The sequence below is a fragment of the Puma concolor genome, chromosome A2 (assembly GCF_028749965.1).
Source record: "Puma concolor isolate L17-30 chromosome A2, mPumCon1.1.hap2, whole genome shotgun sequence".
In the NCBI taxonomy this organism is placed as follows: domain Eukaryota; kingdom Metazoa; phylum Chordata; class Mammalia; order Carnivora; family Felidae; genus Puma; species Puma concolor.
Window position 1 is genome coordinate 3,409,428 of NC_141668.1, and position 21,537 is coordinate 3,430,964.

The following is a 21,537-nucleotide window of genomic DNA, read 5'->3' on the forward strand; positions in this document are numbered from 1 at the left end:
AAGCCAGGACAAAATTCAAGTTACAAATGACAGGTAATCCCATCCTGCAGGCTGCATGGCCTCCGGCTTCCAGTGAAGTGTTCAGAGGAGAAGCAGAGAGAGGGAAGTGAGAATTTGTGGCAAAGTACAGATCTGTGTCTTCAGAAGCACCAAGGAAAAGCTCCTTGTTTTTTTGCATGATGAGTAATGCAAATCTAAATAATTTAATACAAGCTTATTTTTGTTTTATTAAACATTTTTTAATGTTTATTTTTGAGAGAGAGAGAGAGAGAGAGCGAGCAAGTGGGGGAGGGGTGGGGTGGGATATGCCGGATCTGAAGCAGGCTCCAGGCTCTGAGCTGGAAGCACAGAGCCCGACTCGGGGCTCCAACCCACAAACTGCGAGATCATGACCTGAGCCAAAGTCGGACGCTCAACCGACCGAGTCACCCAGATGCCTGCCTATTTTTGTTTTAAAACCAGAATTGTGCTTTCCTTTCTACCCCACACCCACCTACGGTACAAGCCTTGGAAGGCGGGCTGTATCTTTTCCTGCCACCCGGTGGCTCGGTCGCCTGCACAGGCAGTGGACTTGAGGCATCGCCAAGGTTGCAAAGACTTGAGGCCTGAGCGCTCATCCGGTTCGGAAATCCACTGTCTCACTAACACAAATGAGGTGTCAACACTATTTAGAATAGATTAATTGATTCATTTTCCACAAATGATCTTACGACAAAGAGGAAGAGGTGGGCGGGCAAACAATGCGAGGTTTGGAGATGCTGCAGTTCATCTGGGTGATGGGCTGGGCCACCGACTTCCTCATCCACCAGGGTTCTCTTCCAGTAAATGTAACAAGGAATCGGCTACATCTACCAATCATACAGAGGTGCTTGGGGAAAATAAACTAGCACCACTAAAGATGCAATATTTGCAGTTGTAATATGACTCAAGGGGGTTGTCTTGATGGCTTGGGGTCTGGAGGCAGCCACGCTGGCACTGGATCCCAGCTCGACTGTACGTGAGCTACGAGATGCTGGGAAGTTAGTTGATGTTCCAGGTCTCACTGTAAGTGGGGGTAAGAATGCTTTTCTTGGGGCTCCTGGGTGGCTCTGTAGGTTGATGTCTGACTGTTGCTTTCAGTTTCGGTCATGATCCCAGGGTCATGGGATCAAGCCCCACATTGGGCTCTGTACTGGGCGGGGAGCCTACTTGGGATTCTCTCTCTCTCTCTCTCTCTCTTTCTTTCTCTGCCCTTTTCTCTCCTCTCTCTCAAAAAAAAGTGCTTTTCTTGCAGGCTGTTGTGTTAGAGTAAATGTGCACAGAAGTCAATCTATAAATGACAGCAATTATTATTCCTGTGATTATTTTTAAAATATTGAAGACAGTGCATTATGTGTTGACAATCTCTACGGGGGGTATCATCATCATCAACACGAAACAAAGTCACCAACGTGAAACAAAGTCATCAACACAGACTATCTCCTCCTCTGGTTTGTCGCTGGTCTGGCAGAACCTTGTACAGACTCCAAATCTATTTCTAAATTCTGACCGATGCAGTAAAGTATTAACACAAAGTGTTAAGCATAAAATGCTTTTCGAGTTTTGAGTCTTACAAATTTATATAAGATGGAATGAAATATTCATCATCTATAATACATTCTATCGTCCTACAAGGGGTACATAAATCTCATGGCATAATTACACCCTTGACTACTGTGACCTTTGAAGATGCACATCTGCTTGGAAAAATGATAGAATAATTCCTCCTCAGTGGAAAACATCTGAGTTTATCTTTAAAATAGGCTTTAAATGAAAAATTCCTACACACTTAATTTTTACCACAGTGGTTCGCCTTCAGTTTCTTTGAGCTTGATTTGTCTAACAGCCCACCAGAAACTACGAATCTCACGTTGCCTCGGATCTACACACAACTCTCATTTGCCTGAAGTCCAAATGAAATTATTTTCTCCATGTTTGTTTTCCAAGGAGATGCCCACATTCTACAGAAATGGAGTAGAAAGCAAATTGGAAACATTCATGCTGTTGATTGATACTCTCTTATGAAACTTTTCAGCAATTCCTGTGTGCTCAAGTCAGGAAAATTAGGATGCCTCCCCTACATATTCAGAGGCAATGCACGCAACATGGGCAGCAGCACAGTTCAATTTCTTTGAACACTTCCTGAGCCCCTCCCCTTTCCCAAGCACAGCGAGAGGAGCCCCGGAGGAGTGAAGGAGAGGCTGAGGCGGGGAACAAGAGTCTGGGGGCAGGTGAGGTGACGACACAGGAGGACGGAGGAAGGGAGAGAAATAAAAAGGCATCCTTGCCTCTTCTTGCTAGCTCTGGAGCTGTTTCGTCATGTGTCTGACTCAACAAATGGCTTCGGCAGACTTTAACCAGTGTCCTTCCTGCCTTTGGACTCTGGAGACGAGCTCCCGATAGGGCGCCCCTGTGTTGTGCGTGGGTATCAGGCATGTGCTCATGTCCCTCCTTCCCACACACACTTCTGGGTCGCAAATCATGCATTTTTGAGAGACCAGGTAAGTTTAGGGGTGCCCTCTATTTTGGATATTACTGGAACTCTTGTGGGAGTCTGAGGGCCATCCACTGTGCCTGGGAGGTTGCAAGGCACAGGGGAAAGTCCGCCCTGCACGACCTTGACATGGACCTTGGGAACCAGAGTGGGAGACAGGTGGAGTTGTCCTACGATGGGGGCTTTACAAACGGCAAGTAACTGGACTCATGTCACCCCTGAGACCCTTGATGTAGTTAGCCAGGGAGGAGCCACAGAGGCCACACATCAGGATGCTGCACTGTCAAAATCGAGCTGTCCCATCACCTGCCCTTAATTCCATGAACGAAGTTACTATTCAGTGTTCTACGCCTTCTTTGTTCTGAATATTTCTCATTAAAAGAAAATGAAAGAACAATCTTACCCATGAGGAATTTTGCTCAGGACATAGTATCCAGTGTAGGAGTGTTGGTATATCTGAAACAGACACGACAGAACACAAAAAAAGAAAACAAAGCAAGCATTGAGACAAAGGCTGTGACTGTGATATTTTTCAGATCACTGTGAATCCCAAAAAAACATTAGGGGGACGAAAAGGAGTTACTCAGGAGACCCGGAGGCAACATCTTTAATTTACTTAGGAAGTTAATTTGCACATCCTGTTTATTTTACTTTTGTCATTTGCACATTGTTTACAGGGCAGCCAGAGGCTCGATATTATCCCCATAATCAGCTGGTTTTTGTGATTAAATCAGGGGCACAGATTTCCAGCTCAACTACGTGCAGTACAGCGTGAATGAGGTCACCAGAGGCAGTCAGTCAGCTGGACCCAACGGGACCATGAGACCCTTGTAGCGTAGGACTTCCCTGTAAATGACGGCACATTCCATTGTGTATCCTCAGTGAATACAGACGCCAACACATGCTTCACTGGGCAGCCCCCTGTCCTGCTGTAGAATGTGATGTGCACCTTTCAGCTTCGGAGAGGGGTCAGCAAATTAAGAACTCAATGCAACAGGGAGCATGGCTTTTAAAACTAAGGCAACAAGCAAAACTCTGTCTCCAAACTCCTATAAGCCCCAACCTGCAGCCTCTCTTAAACTCTTGAGCCAGGAGAGGATTTCCCGACCCATAAATGCAATGAAAGGAATGCAAGGAATGACCAAGAGAAGGGACAACACACAATGCAGGAAGTCTCGGCATTCACCTCCTGCTTTCTGGACAGAGAGCCTCCCCAGCATTGGGATGTGATGGGTTACTCTGCAGGGTTGAAGCAAGGAGGTACCGTAGTCCCTTTCTTCTACCTGTGTACTTTCTGAGAGTCAACACTCTGTGTGGGTAAACGTTCAGTGACCAGCATTTAAAACCACCTTCCTAGGGGCGCTGGGCTGGCTCGGTCAGAGGGGCGTGTGACTCTTGATCTTGGGGTTGTGAGTTTCAGCCCCACGTGGGGAGTAGAGATTACTTAAATAAACAAAGTGTAAAAAGAAAAAAGAAACCACTTTTTTTTTAATGTTTATTTTCGAGACAGGGAGAGAGAGTGTGAGTGGTAGAGGGGCAGAGAGAGAGGGAGACACAGAATCGGAAGCAGGTTCCAGGCTCCGAGCTGTCAGCACAGAGCCCGATGCAGGTCTTGAACCCATGAACTGCGAGATCATGACCTGAGCTGAAGTCAGACGCTCAACTGACTGAGCCCCCAGGTGCCCCACAAACCACCTTTCTAAAGATAATCGGTGAGGAATGTGTGGGCCAAGGAAGACAGATCCATCATGAAGCACATAGAGTAGAGGAATATATTGGGGTGCTGAGGACAGAGTGAGCCTGCCAAAGAGAACAGGCATGACTGTGCTAAGCTCAACAACCCCCTGCCTTGTTGGGGCCCCGGGATTAACTTCCGGACAATCTTGGCGGATTGCATTGCTTGGAGAAAAGGAATCCAGATACAAAAGTAAACAACAGCCTTTAAGCCCAGAAGATCTTTTGCTTCTGAAGATCCCAAGGCTCTGGCACCAGAATGATGGGATGTGGGGTGGCCTGCTGGGGACAGTGGGTGGCATCTGACTGGGAAACGTGTCCAAATACTGCTTTGGTTATGAATAAATAGCCAGCAGGCACACGACTGTGCAGGAGAACTTCACGGACCTGCAGGGTGACTGATAAGGAGCAGAGGAACCCAGCTCTGCTATTTCTGAAGTGACGCTGCTTCCCCAGGAGAGAAGGGAGGGCCTAGACAGCGCCCACCAAAGGACCCTGTGCTTTGACTACACTGCCTCTGAGCTGGATGAGCTTCCTCAGATGCAAGAACAGAAGCTCGACAGACACAATGCAATTCTCTGCAGTCACGGGACATGGGCCCTGTGCTACACGGCACTCCTAAACTCCGGAGGCACCTGCTCATTCTGTTTAATCTCACTCTATTGTCATGGTGACCCCAGGCAGGCAAAAGGTAACCTTTGTTTGCTAAGATAGGAAAGTGAGGTAGGCAAGGGCAGGGGAGAGAGGAAAAGGAGGGGGAGGGGAGGAGTGGAGGCAATAAGGAGGAGGAGGGGGAAGAAGCGGTGGAGCCTAATTCTGGGACTCTATCATATAGAGGCAGCACAAATGATGGTATGAGACTTCAGAGACCAGGCTGTCAAAGGAATCCTGACTTCCTGCTGGCTCTCTTTCAGGTCATTGCTCTGGGGGAAGACAGCACCATGCCATTAAGAACCTTAAGCAGCCCTTGGGAGAGGTCACGTGGTGAGCAACCAAGTTTCCTCTCCAACAGATCACCAACAGCCAACGAGGAGCTGGGGCATCTTGCCAACAGCCACATGAGGGAGCTTGGACGTGCAGTCTTCATCCCCAGTCTAGCCTTCAGATGATGCCGCCCTGGCTGACACTCATGACAGACCATGACCCAGAACCACTCAGAAGAGAAGGTCTTGGATTCCTGACCCACAGTAACTTCAAGATAATAAATGTTGGTTGTCTTCAGCTGCTCAGTTCTTATACAGCCATACAGAAGTGACAGATCTAGTTTAAACCCAGAGGAAAAAGGGTAACTATTCCATCAGATAGGTACAGATTTCTAAGTTACTGGATTCCCTCCTATAAACCTTCGGCAACTTTTAAAACAAACAGAAAAAGAAATCCCTTATCAAATCAGTTTCAGTACAGAAGTGAGGGGCTGGGTAAGACCACTCGTAGACCAAACACTTAAAGGACGTCTTTGACATTACTGTACAGGGCAGCCCAAAGTGTCAGAAGTGATGATGGGGGTGAGGCTGGGGAAGTGGAAGGTGAGTGGCTAGTGTTCATGGAGAATGTCCTACCCATCAGGTGGTGTGCCAGCCCCTCGGAATACTGAAGTCACTCAATTTCTATGAATAGGCATTAACACCCTATTCTGAAGACAGGAAAATTGAATCTTAAGGAATTCAAATCAGCTCAAGCAAGGTGTGAGCTGAGGTCTGTCTCTCTCTGATCACTGTGTTGGAAACTGTCTGAACAAAGGGCATATCTCTTAACTCTCAAGTTACAAGTCCAAGTTGATGGCTGTCAACTGAAGAATCCAGGATCCCAACTGATACAATGACCATGCAAAACTTCATGGTTGAAGGACTATTCCTTTTTTAAAAAAATGTTTATTTTTGAGAGAGAGAGAGAGAATGCCAGCAGAGGAGGGGCAGAGAGAGAGGGAGACAGAGGATCTGAAGCGGGCTCTGTGCTGATGCGGGGCTTGAACCCACAAACAGCGAGATCATAACATTAATCAGGGTCGGACTGTGACCGACTTAACTGACTGAGCCACCCAGCAGCCCCAGGACTATTTCTTTAATCCATCTGGACACGGTGATTTCCATTTACTCCCCGGTCATGCCATTCTCACACAAACACCCAAAGTTGGTCTTCACATGCCTCTTTAAACACGCCTCTGCCTCTGAAATTCAGCCCTGGGAGTATCTTCTGACTGGGACCAATGAGAAAAAAGGAGACTGAACTGAAATAACCTCATAAGGTCAATGGTAAGAAGAAAATGAGAGAATTACCCATCCTCAATTCTATGCCTGTACTGTTGGGTTAAAAGAAAAAAAAAAGCATGTGTGGACAGAAAATGTGGTAAAATATCTGGAATACCGAATCACTAATTAGGAAGACGGAAACAAAAATGGGAGTGTTTGGGTGGCTCAGTCAGTTAAGCATCTGACTCTCGATTTCACCTCAGGTAATGATCTCACAGTCTGTGAGTTCGAGCTCTGTGTCTGGCTCTGTGCTGATGGCATGGAGACTGCTTGGAATTCTCTCTCTCCTTCTCTCTGCCTCTCCCCTGCTCATGCTCTCATGCTCTCATTCTCTCTAAAAATAAATAGATAAAAGCAATTTTTTAAAAGAAAGGCTCTAATTTAAAAAAAATTGGAGAGGATGTAGGAGAGACAGGTAAAATCTGGATGTGCCAAGCACGCACGTGAAAGAAGCTGTCTGGGGTGAACGTTAGCACAAGTGGGACCCTTAGGAAAGAAAGTGCACTTAGGACTGAAGAGCTGCTCTTACAAAAGGATGGACGAGGGAGGGCCATGTCACAACCTTCTAAGATGGAACAATCAAGTATCACTCTCTTCCACAAAGTGTTCTCTCAGCCCAGAGCCAAGAGAACCACGGACACAAAAGAAAACTACTCTTTAAAGAGAAAATGCCTGATCTTGAAAGGAATAAAAAAAAAGCGACATGTCACTGGAAGAATTTGTTCCTTAGAAAGTCTTTCTTTTTCTTTTTTTTCTGCTCTCTCTGTTGTGTTTATGTTTCTTTCTTTAAAATAGACTTAATACTTCTGATCATGGAAAAAAGTACAGGGCTGGAAGTTGGTAAGAACACATCTGGTTATTTTTCTAAGAGCGCACTTTTGGGAGTTCATGGATTTGAGTTATTTTGGTTTCTTCCTACACTATCAAATTCCCCATGGAAAATGAATATATAAAAACCTGTTACCCAAAATGCGATTCACAAGATGGGAAAGCAATTTCAGCAAATTTTCTTTCTGATATGTTATGAAAAATGGTTGATACTGGCATCCAAAAATTGGAATAAATATAACCAGTTGAAGGTTCTTCCTGGGAGAAGTTCACATTTGGTTTGCTTCTTCTAGTTTCGAAACACCTGCCCACAGGTCATCCCCTCTGCCCTCCATCGCTCCCGCGGAGCCATACTTGTTGTCTATGGTCTTCCCTACCTCAGCCTCAGTGCTGACACTCATGACCCATTGTGCACACTCATGCAGACTCACTTTCCATCCTCTTCCTCTACAAAATCATCTACTCCTGTGGTTTTAAACCACACTTCCACCTAGGCATCCCTACCTCACACCTCACAAGGACCAAAACCTCAATATTCTCCAAAATAAACTCTTCAACGATCCTTAAAACCTAGTTCTCCTTTGATATGTCCCATATGAGTTGGTGGTTTCATCATCCACTCAGTAAACTGAGCTAAAAACGTAGTCTTCCTTGACTCCATTCTTGGTCTCCCTTGAACTTCTGCTCCAGTTCAATCCATCCTCAAATGGTGCTGAATGGACTTCTTCAGTCCTTCCCAAATCCACTGCCAATTCTTCACTGTGATGGCCTTACTGCCGACCTCCCCTCCATCTTTCCTCTCCTGCACAAAGAAGCTACCCTTTCCAAGACTAACCTCAGCTCTCAACCCGTTCCCTTCTGCTTCCTGTTGGACTTTAGGGACTCCTGCCTTACAGGTTTCATAAAAGACCCCATCTTACATGTTTCATCTCTCCCTTTGTTGTTTTGTCTCCCAAATCTGCAAACATAACTCGAAATCTCCCCCATTAAAAATAAAAATCCCTGGTCATATCCTCCCCGAACGACTCCTTCTTTTTAACTATCATTGCGCTGCATGAGAAAAGTCTGTGGGGCCTCACCTTCTGTGCACTTGTAACCGGTGCACTTCTAACATTCTCAAACTGCGATCTCTAAGCTCATTTCCAGCTGCCAGACATGATGGCATCAGCTCAATGTCCAGTCTGCTCCACGTCTGTGCAGTGGGTGATAAAGGTGACAGGAACCGCTTTCTGTTCTTCCTTCTGTGACAGGTCACTGCCTCCAGGACCTTGCCTTTCTCTCCTGCTGCTGCAGACACCTTCAACGGATGCAGGCACCAGACCTGCCCCCCTTTGCTGTTTTTCACCTTGCTGGTCTACACCTCTGGTCTGGTAGATCCCACTCATTCCTTTCTTATGCAGCTTTTTACTGAATTTACATTTTTATGCTTGACCTATCTTTTGAGTTCGAGGCTCCTATTTTTAGCCTGTTTTGGACCTTTCTGCATGGCTATTTTTTATCCAAAACTTGCCTCCCAAATGTAACAGTTTAGAAGCCAAATAAACCATTTTCTCGCTAAAGAAGTCTCTTTAGAGACTTTACAGCAGAGACCGGCTAAAGATGGTCTTTAGCTTCAAGTATTCCTAATTCCTTATTTATTTTATTATTATTGTTATTTTTTACTGTCCATGTACATTGGCATTAGCTTCAAGTATTCCTAATTCCTTATTTATTTTATTATTATTGTTATTTTTTACTGTCCATGTACATTGGCATTAGCTTCAAGTATTCCTAATTCCTTATTTATTTTATTATTATTGTTATTTTTTACTGTCCATGTACAATGGGTTTCCAAGTGTCACCGGACTTGGTAACTTTGGAATGTCTCTTAAATTCACACCACATTTTCTACCCTCGGTTTTCTACACTGCCCTGGTTTTGGATGTCTGTGTGACCACAGTGATCTTCCAGTTGGCCGGCCGGCCTCCTGCGCCTCCCCCCTCCGCTTCCCACATTCTATTCATAGAGGGGATTAAATGCACTGGAGGGTGTGGATGAGCTCAGAGTAAGATTCTCCTGAGTTAGGGTCAAGACCACCATGGCTGGGACACATGGTTAAAGAACCCAGATCCGGTAAGGAGTGAATGAAGGCTAAAAGTACTGGGAACCGGGAAAGATGAACACAGGAAAAAGATAGGGCAGGGAAAAGAAAGCGAGATTTGGGAACTGGATGATAAGGAAAAAAACAGAAGAAAAATTACCTGCATGTGACATCAGTGATGACGAGTGAAAAACCAAAAACCTGAAGGAGGCGAAAAACTGGAAGCTGGAAAACGTGAGATGTCTTGGTGTTAGGATTGCAGAAAATGAAAGGTTTACTCAGGGGGTCTGTCTCCTCACAATGTTGAGGGTTCTGTTACCAAAAGAAGAGGAAATTCCATTTGGTTCCATCTGCCACAGTGATTCCCGGTTCTACTGGGAACCAACACAGTGGTCTGTCCTCTGGGAAAGAGCAAGCAATCTGCCTGCAAACTTCAAGGCAGGGTTTTGCAGACCATGACAAGTACTTCACGAAGCTAATGTCCTGTAAACGTTCCTTTTGTTCCCTCAGAACCCTTTTAAAAACAGCTTTACGGGGGTACAACTGATATACAAAGAACAGCCCATATCTCGTGTGTACAGTTTGATGAGTTCAGACACATGTAAACATCTGTGACACCAAGTTCACAGTCAAGGTAACAGACCTATCCAACGTGTCCTGGTGTCCTGATAACTTTAAAAAAATTTTTTAGGGGCGCCTGGGTGGCGCAGTCGGTTAAGCGGCCGACTTCAGCCAGGTCACGATCTCGCGGTCCGTGAGTTCGAGCCCCGCGTCAGGCTCTGGGCTGATGGCTCAGAGCCTGGAGCCTGTTTCCGATTCTGTGTCTCCCTCTCTCTCTGCCCCTCCCCCGTTCATGCTCTGTCTCTCTCTGTCCCAAAAATAAATAAATGTTGAAAAAAAAATTAAAAAAAAAAAAAAAAAAAAAAAAAGAAAAAAAATTTTTTAATGTTTATTTATTTTTAGAGAGAGAGACAGAGTATGAGCAAGAGAGGGGCAGAGAGAGAAGGAGACACAGAATCCGAAGCAGGCTCCAGGCTCCAAGCTGTCAGCGCAGAGCCCGGCATGGGGCTCAAACCCGCGAACTATGAGATCATGACCTGAGCCAAAGTCAGACGCTCAACCGACTGAGCCGCCCAGGCGCCCCTTGTGTCCTAATAACCTTTAAGAAGGCAGTAGTGATCAAACACTTAATTCTGAACCTGGGTGGCCCCCCCTTCAGTTGATGTGGGGAGCAGAAGGGATGAGAAACTCATGCCCCATTTTTTCAAAAATACTTCACGAATGGCCACATTTGCACTGTGTGTGCCTAAATCTTGGTCTTAACACATTCTTCCAAAACACCTGCAATCCTGGCTTTTCATACTTATTTCTATCCATTATCACCATCCATTACCACGATCTCCCCACCACATGGCAGCTCCCGGACTTCTGAGAAGCCCTCCAGGACTCTATGGAATGGCTAATTATCAGGTGGCTCGTCAGGACAAAGACTCCTGAGGGGCGCCTGGGGGCTCAGTCGGTTAAGCGTCCACTTTGGCTCAGGTCATGATCTTGTGGTTTGTGTGTTCGAGCCCCACGTTGGACTCTGTGCTGACAGCTCGGAGCCTGGAGCCTGCTTCGGATTCTGTGTCTCCCTCTCTCTCTTCCCATCCCCTGCACATGCTCTGTCTCTGTCTCTCAAAAAATAAATAAATAAACGTTAAAAAATTAAAAAAATTAAAAAAAAAAGGACAAAGCCTCCTGAGTCCTTCTTTGAAGAAAAAAAAAATAAACGAGCACATCTTTAGTAATGTGGCTGAGACAAGAACTAACCAGTTGGTAAGACCTTTCTGGGAAGAAATTACCAGTATCTTGTCTAGAAACTCTTCCCCTTAAATTTGGAGAATGGAATCCAGTGGAGGGTGTCACTTTTTTCTTAGAAGCGAGACAAATAAGCCCAAATATTCTAGAGAAAACGAGAATATGACCAGGTTGGCTGGAGTCTGGCAAGAAAGTCACCTGGGGCAATAGCAGGTGGTCTGCCCGGACGAGAAACTCAGGAGACGTGGAAGACTGTCTTTAAGGTTTTAAAGAGCTTCATGAAAGTGTGAGCAGGTCTGTTGTGAGCATGAAAGTGTGAGCAGGTCAGCACTGTGATTCCGCAATTCTTCACAGTACTCAGTGCTTATCACAACAAGTGTTCTCTTTTTTTTAATGTTTTTTTAAATTTATTTTTGAGACAGAGAGAGACAGAGCATGAGTGGGGGAGGGGCAGAGAGAGAGGGAGACACAGAATCCAAAGCAGGATCCAGGCTCTGAGCTGTCAGCACAGAGCCTGATGTGGGGCTGGAACTCATGGACTGTGAGATCATGACCTGGGCTGATCATGACCGCTCAACCAACTGAGCCACCCAGGCACCCCAACAAGTGTTCTCTTAATCCTATTTCCACCCTCACCCCCAAGCCCCTGCTTGATTTCCCATCTCCTGTCTTGTTCACTGATTTTATCAGGCACTACTCCAGTGACCCAGCATCTTCCCAAAGTATCTAAATTCCTGCCTGGTCTCTGTTCCCACCCGTAAGGCTCACGGTTCAGAGAATTACAAGCCTTGGTGTTGGAGTGAGTGATGACAGAAACTTTCCTGAATGAACCGATCCTTCCCAGAGAGGCAGCTTCTTGTCTCAGGAAGGTCATGATCGCCCCATGTTCACGTTCTAATGACTACATTTGGCACACACTTCCACAAACCTTGCCAACTTATTTAATATCATTTCCATGAAGTTAAACCTCTTCTTGTAATAATTTTTAAAAAATGTTTTTTAGAGGATCACAAAGAACTAGGTACGACTGAAAAAGTAGAAGTACGGATATCTAGCTTCGATGACATAAGAACAGTCGTAGGAAATAGGAACTCAATGTTCCTCGTGTTTCCCTGGTTGGGTGCCTTTCCTTCCCCCACGAGATGGAACTTAGGATTTAGCGACACAATCTAGGCAAGACTTAAAATGGAGGAAACACAGTTGTCAGTTTCAAAATTCAGAAGTAATTAAAAACCCTTAGGATTCACTCCTTACATCTCAACTTCTTTCCTCCAACTTGTCTTCCGCAAAACTTTTTACAATTTGAGAGAGCAGAGACGGTGCCGTCCTCCTGAACCTGCAGTCTCTTGAAATGTCTCGTTCTGCTCTCCACACCACGCCCAACCCTGGTTCCTTCGCTTGTGACCAATCCCCACCGTCTAACTTATTTAATGGACAGTGTTTCTCTCATCCTGTGCCCTTCACATACGATGCTTGAGTTTCAGCGGTGAGTGAGTAGTGAGTATAAAACAATCTGGCTCAAAGTGGGGATCCATCGACACAAATGTCTTCTACTTCAGAGACAAATAGTAACGCTGTTGGTTGTGACTCTACGTTTCCAAATATCAATCTCGAGAGCAACTCTGACATCCAGAAATAGCTGTGTAATTCTTTTTTTTTTTTTTTTTTTTATCATTTCCTTCTGTCTCCACTTGGACATTTCAATTCAAGTAGCATGCCCATGTGTCTGAGGCTCATCTTGCGGAAACAAATGAAACCCATCCCTGGTGCTGCTAGGGAAGGATGCAGAGGAAGTGATCCATAAGGACTTCCTCCTGAACTGATTTCCAAGGGCACACACCTGTGTGCGCTGGCTTCCTCCCCAGCTCTGTCACATCCCCTATGTCTAATTGGCTGGTCACTGAGAAAAAGGTGTGGGATGTCCATACCAGTCCCGCAAGCCCGCATTCTCCTTCACTGCCTTTCCTATTTTGTTGTTCTGCTAGGACTTTCTGCTGACTCACTCCTGATTTTGCTTGAAAACACAGCATTTCTTTTTTTTCTTGCTCTGTGTAACGCCTCCTTTTCTCATCTGACACGCTACCCGTCAGACCAGCCTTGCAGAGAGGCAAGACAAAAAGAGATAAATCTTATTGACGTTGTTGTAAGTGTTTAGAAATTTACAAAACGTTTTTCTATATCTTTTAACCTGACCTTCCCAACAACTGCTCCTGTGGCTGAACTGGCTTCTCTTTATCTTTTTTTTTTTTTTAACTTTTTTTCTTAATTTTTATTTATTTTTTAGAGAGAGACAGAACATGAGCAGGGGAGGAGCAGAGAGAGAGGGAGACACAGAAACCGAAGCAGGCTCCAAGCCCTGAGCTGTCAGCACAGAGCTGGATGCGGGGCTCGATCCCACCAACCGTGAGATCATGACATGAGCCGAAGTCGGACGCTTAACCAACTGTGCCACCCAGGTGCCCCTCTTTATCTTTTAAGTTAAGCAACTGAGGCTCAGAGATGCAAACTGGTGGGTCCCAGGTCACATGTTGTCAAAGGAGGCGAAGTGGGAGGCTCATGTCTTTTCACATTTTGCTTAAAGTTGTTTCCACTATGACATGCTGGTAAGAAAGCTTCTCCCGCCCTATAGCACCTTTTCTTTACCATTCTGGAAGGCTCTCCTCATGAGGGATTGATCCTCAAGATGGGAATGATGCGAGAAGATTAACCCCCGAGCCACACTTTGCCAACCTGCTGAAAGGCATCAGTGGTCAGCCAATTGAAATGAAGCCTTCAGAGAACAGCACCGAATCCAAAACGGGTCTTGGGGACAGGGAGAAAATGGAAAGAAAGGGAAGCCCAAGGAGGTGACAAGGGGAAGTCAAGCAAGCTTGCATCCAGCACACCCAGGTGGAACTGTCTGTACCACGTGACGTGCAGCTCCCCCCACAGCAGCTCATGGAGTATTTCAGGACCCTGACCCCCGGTCTCTCATGACACCGAAGGTCAAGTGCCCTGGACTCACTTCCAACAACAGGAACTACAAAGAGTTCCATTCTCCCCTGCCTTGCTTCTCTGGCACGTTTTGTAGTGTTCTCATTTCCTTATCACATCTGTTACTACAATCACGTTGGCACATGTCTTACCCCTATGTGCCGGGTGGGAGTTAGTGCCCTGAGAGTCAGTAGCCATTTATAACCTGCCAAGTGCAGCTTCTCACAAAGCCCCTTGCCTGGGTCTCTGCCCCACTGGCTCCCTTCACTCCTGGCTGGGAGATGTCGGGCAGAGTAGGACAATGTTAGTTTCTCAAGAAGCACATGGCAAGAGAAGTTCAACAGAGGCGGCTGTCAGGACAAACTCTTGGTGCCCAGACAATGTCCCCACCAGGACTCTGCAGCCTGGAGGTAGGCAGTGAAGCACTGAGTCCCACGGCTCCTACGGGAGCTGAGCTGTGAACGGAGACCCAAGGGCTACTGTGTGTGGGCACCGCTGAGGCTGCTTTGTGCTGAGAGGGGTTTAGAGGCTGTGCTGGGGCACTAACAGCAGTGGCAGGGTCTGCAGTAGGTGGTGAAACCACACCGCGTGGCTTTGGGAGAAGCTCCAGATACCCAGAAGGCAGGGCACTCCAAGTAGCTTGTATCGAGCTCCTGGGCAGGGCAGTGTTGGTTTCATAAATGGGTGGACAGCGTCACAGGAGGCACTGGTTTCGCAAAGATGTTCTTGTTAAAAAGGCTCAGTGCCTGGGTGGTTCAGTTGGTTAAGCAGCTGACTCTTGATTTTGGCTCAGATAATGGTCTCATAGTTCATCAGATTGAGCCCCACATTGGGCTCTACGCTGACAGCGTGGAGCCTGCTTAGGATTCTCTCTCTCCTCTGTCTCTGTCCCTCCCCCTGCTTTTTCTCTCTCAAAACAAAGAGCTAAACATTAAAAACAATGAAATAGAACAGGAAAAAGAAAACACTGTTTTAGAGTATATAACAGAGGAAGAGTATTATTTTGCAAAATTTCATTTCAGTTCTGTATGTGCATTTGAACACTAGCTCAAGATGTAAGATGTACTTCTTACTGTCTTACCATGTGTCCTAATCAAAAACTTTTGGGCATGGAGGTTATTTGGCAGGGGGTCCTCCAAGTGTAATGGGTTGAATTATATCCTCCCAAATTCATATGTTGAAGTCCTCATCTTAGATTTTACCTTATATGGAAACCGGGTCTTTACAGAGGTAATCTAGTTAAAACAAGGTCATCAGGAGTGGAGAGCCCATCCAATATGAGTAGTAGCAAAAGAGGAAATTTGGACCAAGAGACGCACACATACAGAGGGAAGACTGTAGAAAGACTTGGGGAAAGCACCGTGCAATCAGAGGATTGGGCGATGGGTCTGTCTGTCAGCCGAAGGGTGCCAAGGATAGCCAGCCACCAGCAGCAGCTGGAAGAGGGAAGGAAGGATTCTCCTCTCCAGGCTCCAGAGAGTCATGGCCCTGCCCTCACCCCGATTGCAGACTTCTGGCTTCCAGAGCTGTGAGCAATTTCTGCTGTTCTAAGCCACCCAGTTTTTTTTTACACGTTGTTACAGCAGACCCTAGGATCCCTCTACACCAAGTATGCTCCCTGTCAGCATCAATATCATCCAGGACACCTTGTTAGAAGTACAAATCACCCCACGGAACTGCAGAAGCTGGGAGGGGAACTCTTGCCATGTATGTTTCAACAAGACCACCAGGCGATTCTGATGTGTTTAATGTTGGAGAACCTTCCAGAGTGTCGGTTCAGCGGTCCTCACTCCTGGAATGTGGCTCCTTCGATTCATGAAAACATAGTGAGGACCACAGGAACAGTGGTCAGGACTCAACTGTTGAAAAATCACTGTCTAGACACATCATCAAATACAAGGAGGCTATGCCAATGCCACCGACCCACAAATGCTACGTAATCAATGCATTCAGAACATCACGTCCCAAACGTGATAAACCCAGATTTTCACAATCATCGGTCTTTCATTGAAAAAATTCATTGTTTTGGTACCCGATGAAGTAAAAACAAAGCAGAGCAGTTGTGTTTTTTCACATGTCCTTAGTTGTCTCTGGAAGAACAAGCTTGTGGAGGGAGGGGTGGGTATTACAACCTCGTCCAGGGGTCTCATCCACCCCTCGCAGAGACCTGCCACATAACCTCCCCTCCTATCTGTTTCCTCATTTAGGTCAGAGGGTCTGTCAATTACCAAAACTTTCCTACACCGTCTGCACCAGAGAGAGACCTACCAGCATCCATTCCAACGGCAGTAAATCTAGAGCTGGGTAACCGCTTTCCTTCTGAAAGTCACTGGTAAGAATATGAAGCCAAGCATCCGACTTCCCCAAAGTGATAGAAAGGAAGCCTGGTTCCCTCTGCAGGCCAGCCTCATGATAGACATCTCCTGCTGTTTTCTAATTATCTGCCTGATGTCGAGTCCCTCAGCCCCCCCCACCCCCACCCCCCACCCCTGCCTGAACATCTGCCAGGGCGAAGCAAGAGAGCTCCAGGACGGGAAGGAGTTTTCCGAGTTCCTCATTACCTGTGTGTCTTTGTGGCCCTCTTTCCTCTGTGCCTGTGATTCCGGATGACCTCGTTCACCACTATGCACCTGGAGGCTCAACCACCCACCCTGCCCTTCTCTATGGCCCACTGGCTGGCATACCTGCCCACTTGCGGGACAGAATGCCCATTATGGCTCTTGCCACATGAAGCCAGCCTTCTTCCTGGTTCTCTTGCCCTGATCATGACTTCTCAAGGATGATCTGAAGACGGCCTTTTCAGTTTCTGACTCACCACTTTCTCTTCCCCTTTAAAGTACTGGTATTGGTTTGTATTGGTATTGGTTTGTATTTATCCACGGCCACACTGCACAAGCGTGCATAAGTGCGTCCACTCTGCACAAGTCCCCCCGGCATCCATGCGATGGTGATTTCATCGCTGACTGTGGTGTCCACGTTGTTCCATTCGTCGAGGTGGAATCTATCTTTGCAAAGTAAAATATGGGGCATATAGTCAGCCCTGGCCACCTGTGCCTGTCTCTGTCAGATCTTCCACTGTTTCTCACACATCGCTGATGATGAGGGTGCTTGTATCTATGTGGATTTTGACAGGCTTCTTCTTGGGGCACCCTGATGCCTTGTGTCAGGCTGGGGCCAAGGAATCTGTGTTCCCATCGAGGGGTCTAGTTACCTGTGTGCAGAGCAGATGGGGACCGAATCATGTCTGAGCACGGTCTTGAGTGACCCTACCATCCTGGGCAGTGCTGGGGGCAGGCGCTGAGTTCTGACACCTCTTCTCCACAACTGTTTTCCTTATACTTTCTTTTCTCTGTCTTTTTGAAATAAGCCTTTGTGGGGTACCTGGGTGGCTCAGTCGGTTGAGCCTCTGACTTAGGTTCAAGTCGTGATCTCACGGTTCATGGGTTCGAGCCCCGCGTTGGGCTCTGTGCTGACAGCTCAGAGCCTGGAGGCTGCTTCGGATTCTGTGTCTCCCTCTCTTTGCTCCTTCCCCACTCACGCTCTGTTTCTCTCTCTCAAAAGTATACCATTAAAAAATTTTTGGGGGCCCCTGGGTGGCTCAGTCGGGTAGGCTTCCGACTTCAGCTCAGGTCATGATCTCACGGTTTGTGAGTTCAAGCCCTGCGTCAGGCTCTGTGCTGACAGCTCAGAGCCTGGAGCCTGTTTCAGATTCGGTGTCTCCCTCTCTCTCTGACCCTCCCCTGTTCATGCTCTGTCTCTCCCTGTCTCAAAAATAAATAAAATGTTAAAAAAAATTTAAAAAAATTTTAAATATCACATTAAGGTCAAAGAGCATAAACCTCCAGTTATAAGATGAATAAATTTTCTGGGGGTTTAACATACAGAACAGTGATTATAGTTAATACCATATTATACACTTAAAAGTTGCCAAGAGAGTAGATTTTAAATGTTCTCACCACAGGAGAGAAGCGGTACTTATGTGACAGGATGAAGGCTGTTAGCTAAAGCCACTGTGGTAATCGTGTGGTGATATGTAAGTGTATTGAATCAACATGCTGTCCACCTTAGTTACACAATGTTATATGTCAATTATAATTCAGGGAGTCTGGGGGAAAAAAACTTAAAAAAAATGAAACCAAGCATCACATTAGTGATGTCTTTCAGATTACTTTGGCTGCAGTCAAGAGGCGGCTGCCACGGTGCACATCAGAACGAGAGCACAGCAGTGGCACCTGGTGACAGTTGTCTCCAACATAGTTGCCAGCAAGTTTCAAGGCTCCACAACACAAAGAGAAATACCCCCTTGACTCACTGCAGCATCAGACCTTTGTGTGCAGTGCACGGGCCAGGCCATCGTCCCTCGGGTGTTAGTACCGGTCAGTTTGTGCCAAATGAACAGGCAGGGGCTGGAGACTTTCTGCAAATGGTTGTGAGACTCCCCAGTGTGAAAGCCACATCTCGGTGGAGACAGCATGAGAGCAGAGCAGGGTGGCCCATGCTGAAGCAGCCCAGTGCCATCGAGGTGGAGTGTCAGGGCACCAACCCGACTGGCCCACAAAAGTGTGTTCTCCCAGTCGCACCCGATCCAGGGGCTTCTACAGAAGCTGAAATCTGTCCCTCTGTAGCAGAAACCCAGGGTTCTGTACCCAAAGTTGTTTGAGCTAAACATTTATGATTCTTAACCCGCAGAACCCCTTGCAGCAAATCCCTTTGTGGGTAAGACAGGCAATTAACTAAAAGGGATAAAAGCGACCTGAGAAGACTCTGGAATCCAACGAGCAAACAGCAGCTGAGCGCGACGTCTTGCGGGCGCTGCCCCAGCTGAAACCGCACAGTCTGATGGTGATCCTGAAGCCTGCTGCATGATCCCCTGACAGCCTGCTTCCTCACGTCCATGACCGCTTCTGAAGGTTTTGTTCTCTCGTTCACATTGCTGTGTTTTCCACGCATGTCTTGCCAGGTTTTATGGGAGGCTATGTGTGGGCTTCCTCCCTGTTGCCCATCTCAGAGATGGCTCGTGTCTCCTCAGGGCTTCTGCTTCTCGAGAACCCCCATACTCCAGCCTTTCTCCTTTGCTTGTGTGTCAGAGGCCTTTGACGTGCCAGCAGCCAAAGCAATGCTCCCAGCCTCTGAGATAGGCAGCTACTGAGGACATGTGCGCTCGCGGCCGGAAGAGAAGGCCACGTCTGGTACCGTCTTCCTGCTCTGGTCGCAGCTCGCTTTCCATCCCCTCGGCTACCCGCATCTGGAAGAATCAAACCTGCGAGCGACAGGCTAGTACCTGTGTCATCACCACTGGGAGTGGTTCCAGGAAGTTCAGTGTCCTGTTCAGTTAGACACCACACACACCTGGAGATCTGGAACATTCTGCAACAATCTCCTGCTGGCACAGAACCTATAGGTAAGCGGAGGTAGTCAGGTACAACCAGGGGCCTCCCTACATTTCCAGAATGGCTCAATCTGGCCATGTGATTACCATCATAATCAGTCTGTAATGTCTTCTTGATATGGAATTACCAACTATGAGGCTAGAAGAAGTGTAATGATCGATAGTTACACTGGGGAAATAGGCACAAGCTTTGTCTGGAACAGTGTGTTCCAGATAAACCAGGATATTCGTTCTTCCTTGTTATCATTCCTTTGTGAATGATCCTACTGGCTGTCAGAAAAATAAATTATTTTCTCAGTTCAAGTAGGGGAAGGCATTTATTTAAGAAGGAATTCAACAAGGAGCTGATAGATGAGTCTAAAACCAGACAGAATAAGCAAAATGGTGGGGAAGCGTGTTGAGCACGTCTCTGAGAAGGAATCAAACACCGGGAATCTGCACACACACACACCATCTTTGCACAGGTTAGGTCCTTGCATCACACGGCACGTGCCTCTTTCCCAAGCCTCAGGGTGGACGTCACAAGCAATGCTCGTCAGCAGGTGCTCTGTGTCTGGCTCGAGGGGAGCAGAGGGGGCACCAGGGCTGAGGGGGAACAGTGACCACAAGGCAGGAAGAGAAGCTTTGGGCATGATTATGGGGCTGGAGAGACCATTTTTCATCAAGTCAGAAGAGGTACATGAAGGTCTGGAAAGCACATCCTGAAACAATGTTGAAACAGCCCTGTGATCGACTGGGAACACACAGGGTGAGGACGTGTGATCACTGCAGAGGATTTAATGTTTTAATATGCTGTGAACACAGTACAGACACATTCTCAGCAATCTCCCACAACAGGCTGTAGTCGCTGGGAGAAGCGAAAGAGATCAGACCCTCAACTTCCCTGACAGGGACGAAAAGTAGAGGGAACTTTTTTTGTTTGTTTTAATTTAGGTGCCTATCCTTGGGAACAAACAAACAAACACAGGGCTACAGATGGGGTGGTATTTCATTTACTTGTTGGTTCTAAAAGTAAACTGTATGTTCATCCATGAATGTCCCAATATTCCTTGGTCTTAGACCATCTCATAGTTGAGGACATTCTAAGGAAAAGTATAGGTGATCTTAAAAAAGGCATTCATGTGATTCAGTAAGAGTCATCTGCCACTATGGATGGGGAGGAATTCACCAAACTGATCTGGGATATTACTATCTGGTGTGTGGCTCTATCCTGTGTAGGAAGACAGGTTTGTAAAAAATAATTACTTATTATTTTTGAGACGGGGCGGGAGGGGAGGGGCAGAGAGAGGAGACAGAATCTGAAGCAGGCTCCAGGCTCTGAGCTGTCAGCACAGAGCCCGACGTGGGGCTCGAACCCCCGAACTGTGAGATCATGACCTGAGCTGAAGTCGGACACTTAACCGACTGAGCCACCCAGGCGCCCCTGCACCATTTCTTTAATTTTTTTAAATACTTATTTTTGACAGAGAGAGAGAGAGAGAGAGACAGAGAGACAGGGCTTGAGCAGGGAAGGGGCAGAGAGAAAAGGAGACACAGAATCCGAAGCAGGCTCCAGGCTCTGAGCTGTCAGCCAGAGCCCAACGCAGGGCTCGAACTCACTAACTGTGAGATTGTGGCCTGAGCCAATGTCGGATGCCTAACCGACTGAGCCACCCAGGTGCCCCAGGAAGACAGTTTTATGCCTGCTTTTATAATTATTGATAACTGTACTTTCTCTGTGCCTGTTTGGGTAGTAAATTATAATGTAACAATGGCATTATATTTGGTAATTTCAATCAAGAAGACATTACAAAGGCTGACTATGGTAATAATCACATATGCCAGATTTAGTCATTCTTGAGATGTAGGGAGGCCCCTACTTGTACCCGATCACCCGTTTACCTATGGGATTGTTGCAAATACAGGTGCGAACTGAACATGAATGAATGGAAGGGAGTGTGCCTTCCGATTGCCGGTAGACAATAGTTGTTGC

General features: G+C 46.7%; 1 protein-coding gene across 5 annotated transcripts in view; it reads right to left on the reverse strand.

The window, feature by feature from the left end:
• DPP6 (dipeptidyl peptidase like 6) overlaps nucleotides 1-21,537 on the reverse strand; it is a 949,260-nt gene that overhangs the window by 206,024 nt on the left and 721,699 nt on the right. For all 5 annotated transcript variants that reach the window (XM_086685604.1, XM_086685609.1, XM_086685602.1 and 2 more), the window contains exon 6: nucleotides 2,916-2,968. In XM_086685604.1, coding sequence (XP_086541730.1) covers nucleotides 2,916-2,968 — 53 coding nt within the window. The remainder of the gene's footprint in view (nucleotides 1-2,915; nucleotides 2,969-21,537) is intronic.